This window comes from Penicillium cosmopolitanum, assembly GCF_028827165.1.
Source record: "Penicillium cosmopolitanum strain IBT 29677 chromosome Unknown utg000004l:1.0-4361866.0:1.0-4365735.0, whole genome shotgun sequence".
Taxonomy (NCBI): domain Eukaryota; kingdom Fungi; phylum Ascomycota; class Eurotiomycetes; order Eurotiales; family Aspergillaceae; genus Penicillium; species Penicillium cosmopolitanum.
The window spans coordinates 3,000,883-3,011,515 of record NW_026622674.1 but is presented as its reverse complement, the minus strand read 5'-3'; the positions used below and the strand labels follow the sequence as shown (position 1 = coordinate 3,011,515).

The following is a 10,633-nucleotide window of genomic DNA, read 5'->3' as shown; positions in this document are numbered from 1 at the left end:
TCTCCTAGAACCATAGGTTTTGGCCCACTCCGCGTGATGTCTTTGGCGAGGGCACGGTGCACCAAGCAAGAAAGTGTAGCGAAGGAGCTCAAGAGTAAATGGAGTAGAAGGTTGGGAAGGAGTGCGAATTAAATTTGTAAAAGCACGATCTCGTTCATAACTGGAGATCCCTTGAAAGTCAGACCGGCCACGGGATGAGAAGGTGGGAAGATGGTAGGGTGTGGGTTGGGGGGTTGGGGCGCATCCCACGAGCAAATCCCTTTTTTTGCCCAGGGACTATTGCCGAATACAGTATGAGGGATCTCTGAAGGACAGTGCCGATCACCCTCGTTTTCTGCCAGCATCCGAACGCATCAGACATCCTCGAAAGATGACACGGCTAATAGGCAAATGAGGAGCAGCATGGATCCTCTCCATCTGAGCGAATCCCCCGCCTCCATTTGCCTGTGATCAATACGGAATCGATACAAGGGCCGAACTAAGTTGCAAGTCTCTGCCCTATCACAAGGCAGAGCGGGGAGGGGGCTTAGACCAGGAGGAGGAACTCCATGATGCGATTGTGTTTGGGCGCTAACTGCTCAGCCCTCATTTTCTGCTTCTGCTCCACCCGCGACCCACAGCGGTCCTCCCCGGCCCGGAAACCTTCAGTAAACAAGACTGTCAAAGAACGGTCTCGCAAATCTGCACGGATGCTCCCAAGGCGTCCCATGGAACGATGTGGAGAGAGTGAGAGAGAGGAAAATTGGAGATGGGGGGGGGGGGGTAAAGATATGGAGTGCGGTATCTGCCGTAAATCGGTCTGTATTTATTAGAATGTATTTACAGTGCGTGAAACAAAGTTACCTGTATGTATGGGATGTACGGAGTATGCTCAAACCGTCATATGTCGGTAGTACTTCGAAATCCTGTCCATAGAGGTCCTCATATTGATCGGGATTAAGATCAATCATTTGGGTACGGTCTAAGTCGCATAAATTCCATGGTACCAGCGAAGAAAAAAGGAATCTCATGCACCCTCCCCGCTTGTTCGACCTTACCACGAGGCAATGCCAGTGTCAAATCGGCCTGGTCGTTTATTTTTTTTTCCATATTCTCGAACATATTTTATCGGAAGAGGATGGGGATGGCCCTGTCTAGTCGACAATAGAAGAAGAGGTCTGACAAATTTTGGACTATCTCAAGTTTGACGGCCAGGGGAGTTTGTGAATCACCAGCAATACTAGAGTAATCAATGATTCGACGATGACACCAATCATCCTGCGTGCTGCCGTCTAAAATGATTTTTTTATTAAAAAGAAAAAAATACATTAACAATGCTGTTTTGCTAGTTTGCGCCAGTCAGAAACGTGGATTGTCGAGGGAAAAAAAAGGCGAACGGGTGGAATGGAGAAAGGAAGAGGGCAAAGAGTCGAATCCGCCGCAAATCGCTTCCTGTCTGGGAGAAACGCTGGTCGAGAATGCAATCGCATCAGATCAGCGGGGTGTGGGCTGACGCCATTTCCTAGCAGAGAAGGGGAGAAATCTCGGATGATCTCACCAGTCTCTATCCAGTCTTGACGGGAAGGATTAGGGCAAGCCATGAGGGGGTGGCTTTCGTCCACAATGCGACTGGGTCTCACCTCGGAGCAGAAGAAGAAAGAAGTCTAGACCGGTCAGGATCGAAATCGCCGGCATCCTATAGACGGGCAGAGACACCAATAATTGCTTCTTCGGCGGTTCCCACTGAAGATTTCTTTGACCGCGTTGTGCGAGCCTGCGAGGGAACACAAGCGCATTAGGAGAAGGCCGGGGTGGGTGGATGCTCAGGATGCTCCAGGATGCTCAGGGTTCGAGTCAGGTACCGATCGGCATGAGCTCTCAACGGCAGCACACGCCCATTTTGGAGGTACTCGGACAAGGATGGTTCGAATGCACCTCCCGGACCGCGCTCTGTCGATCGAGTGGAGACCGAAGGATGAACCAACCTTACTACATATGTGTATTCAGTGATGGGCTGTCTGTCATGACATAATGCGGCAGTAGGAGCTGCCTTTTGGAGAAAGTCTACTCCGTATTTGGAGAGGATTAAGCTAGCTAGCTATCCTGGTTGGGTCATGGACCAAAATTATAAACCAGATGCAGGCGCGGTGCCTGGGGAAGCTGCTGCTGCAATGCAATGCAACGAGACCACGAGAAGGGATCGGTGTCAATACAGTCACCTGATAGACCGCAGGTAAATATGTAACTAATGTGTACAGACATGTACAGAAATGTACAAACTTCAGGTGGGTTGTACTCCTGTATACACCGGGCAGAAGGCATTTGGTGGGGAACCTTAGGGTATCATCTCGGGTATCGGGGTACTTACATGTACTAGGGCTTGTTAGCAAATTCAACTTGGCCTGCAGTAGTCCATCCTGCCGATCTCCCACCTGCGGACGGACCAGATCGTGCCCCCGAGGCCTGGGCTATCGAGATCGGCGATTTGCGGGCGCTGCTCCACTTGGTCTCCGCGAGACTCCGCTGTGGTTCCCTTGTGATGCGAGGAACTTGCTCAATCATCCTATCTGTATCTATTGTAAATCGTTTATATACTCGTACTGCATGACTTGTGATAGCTGAAATGGAGTGGAGCTGATCAGATAGTTAACTACACATAACCCCAGTCTCATCACGACCAAATCCTTCTCAATACGATCGCTAAATCGCTAACAGGACCGACTTTTCACCGCTTGTTTCCCCTCTTCTTCAACCATGGATTCGAAGAAACCGGCTTCTATACTAGACCCTCTTGTATGTATGTTTGTGGATTATTGTTTACTTCAACTATAACATACTCCATACACAACCCATGGATTCATTTCGTACCAAATGGGTCTGTTCGCTTGTCCATCTTACCCTTTTCTGCACAGAATGCAGCACGTCAATCCCGTCCGAGTCGTGCGCAGATCCTTCAGCAGTAAGCTAAAAGAGAAAAGCAGAGAGAGAAGGGAGTGTCTAAAGCTCGAGCCTAGTACTTTTGACAGGTCGATCCAAATTTTGGTACCGAGTCAAAGCAGGGCAGAAGAAGAAGCAGGGAGACACACGGTCCACACACCCAGCAGGGGTACAACGTGCGAGGCTTGACAGATCCAATTTCGATGTTCCTTCTCTCCTCTTCTCCCCCTCCATCCCCTCTTTTCTACACGAAACTGACCCTATCGGATCCCAACATTCTCCCATCGGAATCCTTAGCCATTAGCCCCTAGTCCCCCCCCTCTAGGCTCTGACGGGTATACGCATCCCCCAAATATGGAGCTTCCCACGATTTTGCCAAATGTTTGAAGTGGTCCATCTCCTGAATAATTTAGCACCGGTCAGTGCACCGGGTCGAGATCCCCCTCCGCCCCATCGCCCCTTTTACCTTCCCTTCCCTATCCGCGACGTACGTACGTATGCACACCATAATTACCTTTGGTCCGCTGTCTAAAATGTCGAGGAGGGGAGCTTTGACCGGTCTTCAATCCCCCAATCGACTGCGTCTCGACTCTTCTCGACCAAAGCTCGGGGCTTGTTGCATCGGTAGATCGACCAAAGGGATGAGGGCCATCGCCCCGTCTAGACTTACTATACTACTCCGAGAGTAGACCCGGAGGCTTGCTGACAGGGGCCCCTTACTCGGTAGCCTCGTCGAAATCAAACCAAGCCAACCAACCCCAGGCGGAACGCCGAGGAAGTTCAAGTTCGGTGGCGATTCAAGATATGTAAATAGAAGTCCCATGCAACCTACTTTCCTTTCTCGGGATTAGTCTTTAGCAAGCGTCGCTTTGATGACAAGAGCTCCATGTCTGGAGTAGGCGCAGGGCTGGGAATGGAAGGTCACGGACGATGGCTTTTTCTCGCGAGGGCTGGATGGGATGAGATGAGATGCCAATTTCTCCGTACTCCGTATAGAAAGCTCCTTTTACTCGCTCGGGAATAGTGCACTTCAGACATCCGTCCAATGGATATGTGCCAAATCGCCGGCATTAGCATTATCATTGGCATTGGGATCAGAATCATGAATCCGAATGAGCAAGCCCGGTACTTCTGACCCTCGTATGCGCATGCGCGTAGTGCCTGATTTCTGCGTACCAGCTGGGACCGATAAGAATATCGGCCTGTCCTGGTGCAAGCGGGGGTTCGCTAGTATATACCGGGTTGGTTATTGGCTCTCTGGCATCACTCCAATGCATGCCGTACTAGTATGTCGGGGGAGTCGCCGAGGATGCAGCGTGGCTTGTTGTTCTTTGTTCATGGTTGCAGGATTGATATTAAAGAGGCGGGAGAAATTTTCTTTGGGCAGCAAGAGCAAATATCAACTATTCTATCTGTGTTCGCTCTAGGAGGGATGGGGTACAGCTGGTCGCTTCACTGCCTTGAAATATGAAGTTGGGGGTGGTGGGTGGGTGTCCGAAGCCTCTGCCGCAGAGTATGCAACAGTGGCCTGTTTCGCCATAAAGACCTTGATCTAGAACATTTAAATTGGATTTCTCTTTTGATTCTATTGAATTGTCGCTCATGATGGTGGGAAGGACAAAGAAATCCTCGACAATGGTGAAAAAAGAATGGGTAGTCATAACAATATGGACCGGTCGCTCCAAAGGTCGTACATAGTGAGCCGGAAACAAAGCATAAAATGGTGAAGAAAAGAAAAACATGACTCAATCAATCAAACCTGGCACCTTGCCGAGACCATTGCAAATGAGATTGCCCTTGATACTTCGACCCCTCCCTGTTGCCTCTGTGGCCAACGCAAACTCATTGGGCCCTTCACCAACCAGCCGGGGCCCCCAGCAAAAGAAAAATAAAATTTTGGTCAGGGTCACGCCTCAAACCCCTGGCAGATACCACGGGTTAGGAGCGAACATCGCAATAAGCAAGCAGTGTATGCGCGGCCCGTCTGGGCTTGCTGCTCACAGTCCGAAGTTCAATCTCCCTTCCCTCCCACGAGCCCTGCGAGATCTCGCCACCCCATTCGATGAGCTTGGTTGTCCGTGCGACAACAACTCGTGCCGTCCAAATGTGCTTGCCTTCCGTGGCGTTTGGCGGGGATTTATGGCCCAGAAGTCCCGTGCCTGTCAGCATCCCAGGGGTAGAAGCATCCGAACCCTAGGCCGCCGGCCACATTCCCAGCACGATTTGGATCTGCTCGCTCGAAATGCAGACTGTGACGGGCAAGGTTGATATGGATGTTTACCGCTTGACAATCGACACTATAGATGTGGTCAGTTTTATGTTTTCGGAGACAATTCTGTGCATCGGGGCCGGTTTCGTACCAATGTCCTCATCAGCAAGCTCGTGGGCGAGACCAACTCGCTGCGGCTGGTGCTTGACAGAGCGGCCATACACAATGGCGTGCTTGAACTGATCTTTGATAGTGCGGTGAATGGCGTTACACTACGGAAAGTTAGCATGATGTTTTCATCGCATAATGGACATGGTGGTTTTCTTACGAAGTCCTCCACAGTGGAGCCGGAAGCCCGGAGCACGACAGGGGCCGTGTAGTCGGGAGCCTTGCCCTTGGGCTTAGTATAGATTCGCCTCAAGCTGAGCTTTTCCCACATCATTTCCAACAACTCGTCAATGTTCCAGCCGTGCTCCGAACTAATGGGAACGGCGTTGGGGATACGGTAAATAAGATCCAGCTCCTCAATGGAGATGGCGTCGATCTTGTTCAAAGCGTAGACGACGGGGATATAGCTTCGGCTCTTGGCTTCGAGAACATCAATCAGGTCGTCGATGGTGGCATCGCAACGAATGGCAATGTCTGCAGAAGATATCTTGTACTCGTTCATGACGGCTTTAATTTCCTGTTTGCTTTTGTGTGAGCTCAGTCCATCCCAACACAGTGTTGGTAATTCTTTGGTGATGGAATGCTTACCTCGTGACTGATGTTAGTCAAAGGCTGGGTGCTGGTGATAGCGATACCACCCTTGTCCTTCTTCTTGAAGTTGATGTTGGGAGGAGACTTGTTGATACGAATACCGAATCCCTCCAATTCGTTCTCGATAACGCGCTTATCAACCAGAGGCTTGTTGACATCAAGGACGATGAAGATCAGATGGCAGGTCTTCGCCACAGCAATGACTTGACGACCACGACCCTTACCGTCCTTAGCACCCTGAATAATACCGGGAAGATCCAGAATCTGAATCTTGGCACCGTTGTACATGACTTGACCGGGGACAGTCGTAAGAGTTGTGAACTCGTAAGCGGCAGCTGTAAAGTGATGTCAGTCATGTCATTCCAAAATATATTCTTTCCAAGGTTGCTTCGGGTCCATCACCTACCTTCAGAGTGTTGTCCAGTAAGTTTGCTCATGAGGGTACTCTTTCCGACGGAGGGGAAACCAATGAAACCACTGCATAAATGGATTAGTATATCGATATTGACGTGAGCAGTAGATCGAAGGCCTAACTTACACACTTGCAACACCAGTACGCGCAACATCGAAACCAGCTGGGGAGTATCGATATTAGCCATGGGATACATAGATGCAAGACGTTTACGGGAGAAAAGCACTCACCACCACCACCGCCGCCGCCACCTCCAGTCGGAGTCAACAGTTCACGCTTGAGCTTTGCAAGCTTGGCCTTCAGTTGTCCTTCACTAGTTGTCAGTCGAGTCCGTCGAGGAGTGTAGATAGGTTTAGCGAGTATTTCGTACCCAAATGGAAGGAGGTGTTCTTGTTCTTTTGGGTCTTGGCCATCTCGGACTCAATGTCCTTGATCTATAGCATGGAAATAGACATTAGCGACCGTTCATCCCTCGACAACCCTGATTTCAAGGGTTCGACAGAGACATCGCACTAACCTTGTCGATTGTGGTCGCCATTTTTGCGGTTGGAAAACACTAAAATCGTCGGGGGGAAAAGGGTCTTCGGGACCAATACTGGGTCAGAGATGGGCAGGGAACTCTCTCGTCTTGAGTTTCCCTGAAAGTTTTGAGCAGGCGCCTTTTTTGTTGCGATGATGAATTTGCGGAGACCGCAATCTTTGAATTGTGGCACTGAAAATGGCTTAGTCATGGCGGGGTGCGGGCCTCAGGCAGATTTTTAGCCATTATGTCATAGGCTGCCTGATATGTCAGGCACTAAATCACGTGACTGTCGCGATCACAACATTTGATGCCTCAGGCTGAAATCACAGAAATCCAAACCTCAATCGGGTTGGAAAGGTACACAACAAACCACCTTTCATCCTAAATGCTACTAATATCATGAATCAATGGAGATGCAAAGTAATTTGAAAGATACTCCACTCTTCATTGTTATTTTCTATTTATGCGACTGCGTCATCCCGTTCTTCCTTTCATCCTGATATTCTTTCTTATAGCCGTCTCCGGTTTCAATTTCGGCACCGATAGCGACACTATTACATCTTGATCGGCTGGCTCGACCAAGACATCCTTCAAATTTAAACCAGGAGTTTTTAACCTCACCATCTTATAATGCCGTACCTCAATACGCCCGCCGACGCGCCGTCGGTCTCTGACCTAGACTCGAATGCTTTCGAGAAGCTCGTGCGAGACCTTAGTGCTGTGTTGGGGTCGAGCTCAGGTCTAGACTCGGATGATGTTGATCCGATGGTGATCCTGAAATTGATGGATAAATATGTGTCGAATGAATCAGAATGGGGTTCATTCGCCCTGGGGGACGCGAGCAGAGCCTATACGCGAAACCTGATTGATGAGGGAAATGGAAAGAGTAATCTCGTAAGTGAAAACATTTACGTGCTCAATGCATCCAAGCTACTCTATTCCACTCATATTCCAATCCTAACCATCACTGCCAGCTCATTCTAGTCTGGACGCCCGGAAAGGGGAGTGCGATTCACGATCATGCCAACGCACACTGCGTGATGAAGGTATATTTCATTCAGAAAATGGTTTACGAATTTTGTATCTGACAATCCTCGCAATAGATACTGAAGGGAAAATTACAAGAGACCCTTTATTCATGGCCTGATGAGGAAAAGATCAGACAGGGGGAGACGTCTCCGCTCCTCGTAACCAAAGACACTACCTATCATGAAAACCAAGTCACCTACATGTCTGACAAAGTACGTAACCCGGATAGTCCTCGAAGTCTTCGTTTATACTGACATCACCTCAAGCTTGGCCTTCACCGCGTCTACAACTCCGACTCGGACAACTTTGCCATTTCTCTACATCGTCAGCCCTTTCCCTCACCACTCGTGTGACATTGAATGCTGACAATCGACAGTTTACACACCACCCAGCGCTTCAATCCATGGTTGTGGTCTCTACGACGAAAAAACCGGCAAGTCCAATCACATCAAGATGTCCAATTTCTACTCTGTTCGCGGCAAACGCCCGAGCGACCTTGAAAAGCAATAAGCAATGGCAACCTCCGACACATTGATTCGGCCTCATCGCACTTGCTCACGCCTTTATTTTGAATGTACATCTTGCGTCATACCCGATTTTGCTCTGATCTTTCGTTCAGACCATGTTTTTAGAAGCGACTGGTCATTGGCGGCCAAAATGCTGCCACATAGCATTTCCTTTTTAGCTTCAAACCTTTAGAATGATAGACAGGTATACTACTTTCCTCGTTATCCGCCGCTAAGTAGTAACCCTACATGGGAATCATCTTTCAAGGAATGAATGAAACGTTGCCTAGCGCGACTACTAGTAGTAGACTTGAATATAAGAGGCATTGGCAACATGTACCTGTGGACTGATTCTTTCAGGCAACTTTGGTACGCCATGGGCAGGAGCCTCAGGATTCCCTCCGAGTCATAGGTCACCGAGAGGATGTTTGATATAAGCCGTGTATAGCTATTTCTCCCAGTCTCGGAATCATTGGCTATTTTAGATTCATTATGACAATGCTCATGGAAGCCATAGCGCCTATTATTTTATCGTATCTCACCTGACCTTCGCACAAGACGTCGAATCGAGTAGTTCACTACGCCATATTGGAAAAGAAAGTAAATAATAGTAGCAAGGCGATTGATTAGCCAGTAATCTATTCGGTACGCTAGAACCGAGCAATGCAAGTAAATGTGATCTATGTACAAGTAAACAGTCCGAATGATAAATTCGAACAGCAAATCGTGAAAAAGGGTAAAATAGTCCATCAACACCTTAGCCGACTAGCGGCACTTAGGTATCGGTGTTGGCACAAGTGAAACTAGCACTACTAGTATCATTGTGAATAGCGGTACCAGAAGCGTAGAGACCCAGTACGCAAAGAGCAAGGCCAAAGCCGACAATGGCGGTGTTCAAGACGAACAGAGCGATCTTCTTGGGGCCCGCGAACCACTGGCCCTGGTTCAGGTGGAGCCAGTAAACACCGCTGAGACCGTAGCTGAACCAGGAAGCGAAGAGTGCGGAGATGAGCGAGTTCAGGTTGCTGAAGACGGGGATGGCTTCGGCGATGATCCAGGCGACGATCCAGCATGACACTCCGAGTCCGAGCCAGAGGCCGATGGACTTCCAGTTACGCTGGTGGATTAGGTCGGACTTAGCGCACAGGCGGAAGTAGATGTACTTCAGACCGATGTGGCCGTTGACAACACCGGCGCCGACGATGGTGGGGATGGCGATGCCGTAGGCGACCTTCTTCATGACGGGTCCGGCGGATGTCAGGGCAGGAGAGGAAACGTCAGTACCAACGTAGTAGTAGATGACGACGCCGGCGGTGAGGTAGAGGCAGATTTCGAAGCCTTGGAGCATGAAGAGGGACTTCTTGAAGTCGCTTGGGGTCTCCATCTCGGCGATGAGGCCGAAGAAGGCGACGTGGGCGCAGTAGGCGAAGACGATGTTCGAAACAGCTTGGAATGCTGTGTACAAGTTTGTCTCGACGGTGGCGTCAATGACACGGGTAGGGGCGGCCTCGATACCGACGGAGATCATGGTGATCATGACGGCACTGAAGATCGAGAGGAAGGCTGGTTGGAGATTAGTATCAGTGTGATAGGTTGAGGGTTTGTATCACTTCGTGATGCAGGTGGACTTACAAGCAAAAGAGATCCAGGTCATGCCCTTCATGGTACGGGGGATCGACAGAACAAGCGAGATGAGCATGCCGATGAGACTGAAGACGACGGAGCAAGTGCCATGCTCAGTGATGGTGTTCATCATCACACGGAAGGTCAAGATGTGACTTCCCATAACGAAGATGCAGAACAGGAACTGGCCGAGACCGAAAAGCTCACGGCCAAAGCTGCCCATCAGGATCTCACCAGCGTCTCCCAGGTTCTGAATGTGAGGGTAACGCTCGCGCATCAGACCAATGTTGTAGCCAGTGTAGGTCGCGAGCAGACCGAGGCCCACGATCAGGATCACACCAGGGACCATGCCCAGAGTTGAGACGGCAGAGGGCAGAGACAGAACACCAAGCGAGACGGACTCGCAAATCATCAACAAACCACATTGCCACCAGGTCAAGGTCTTGTACTTGATCTCGGCGTACTCCTCGTTACCGAAGGCGTCCGAGACCTCGCCCTGCTCAGGCTTCAGATTATTCTCTTCATCGAAGATTGGGTTGTGCTTGTTCTCGCCATTTCCAATCTTGTCATTCTCATAGGACGGGGGTTGGGGGTTGACAGTATCCATGGTGGATAGTACTTGTGGTGTGGGGTGAAGAGGGTGCAGGTGGTAAAGG

General features: G+C 49.8%; 4 protein-coding genes across 4 annotated transcripts; 1 reads left to right on the top strand and 3 right to left on the bottom strand.

Annotated features, from left to right (window-relative positions):
• Positions 1 to 4,854: 4,854 nt before the first annotated feature.
• On the bottom strand, positions 4,855 to 5,085 carry N7509_002521 (uncharacterized protein; the record flags this gene model as incomplete). Its single annotated transcript, XM_056627158.1, has 1 exon — positions 4,855 to 5,085. One exon carries the CDS (start codon positions 5,083 to 5,085, stop codon positions 4,855 to 4,857), a length of 231 nt encoding a protein of 76 aa, XP_056492953.1.
• A 108-nt stretch (positions 5,086 to 5,193) lies between these two features.
• On the bottom strand, positions 5,194 to 6,834 carry N7509_002520 (GTP-binding protein RBG1; the record flags this gene model as incomplete). The annotated part of the gene is made up of 9 exons (XM_056627157.1): positions 5,194 to 5,213; positions 5,277 to 5,397; positions 5,454 to 5,810; positions 5,882 to 6,219; positions 6,291 to 6,361; positions 6,423 to 6,459; positions 6,527 to 6,604; positions 6,667 to 6,730; positions 6,814 to 6,834. 9 exons carry the CDS (start codon positions 6,832 to 6,834, stop codon positions 5,194 to 5,196), a joined length of 1,107 nt encoding a protein of 368 aa, XP_056492952.1.
• Positions 6,835 to 7,449: 615 nt separating this feature from the next.
• Positions 7,450 to 8,358, top strand: N7509_002519 (putative cysteine dioxygenase Cdo1; the record flags this gene model as incomplete). Its single annotated transcript, XM_056627156.1, has 5 exons — positions 7,450 to 7,713; positions 7,794 to 7,865; positions 7,923 to 8,060; positions 8,115 to 8,172; positions 8,225 to 8,358. The coding sequence occupies 5 exons, from the start codon at positions 7,450 to 7,452 to the stop codon at positions 8,356 to 8,358; spliced, it is 666 nt and encodes a 221-aa protein (XP_056492951.1).
• A 771-nt stretch (positions 8,359 to 9,129) lies between these two features.
• N7509_002518 (neutral amino acid permease) lies at positions 9,130 to 10,584 on the bottom strand (the record flags this gene model as incomplete). The annotated part of the gene is made up of 2 exons (XM_056627155.1): positions 9,130 to 9,917; positions 9,987 to 10,584. 2 exons carry the CDS (start codon positions 10,582 to 10,584, stop codon positions 9,130 to 9,132), a joined length of 1,386 nt encoding a protein of 461 aa, XP_056492950.1.
• Between the last annotated feature and the right edge of the window lie 49 nt (positions 10,585 to 10,633).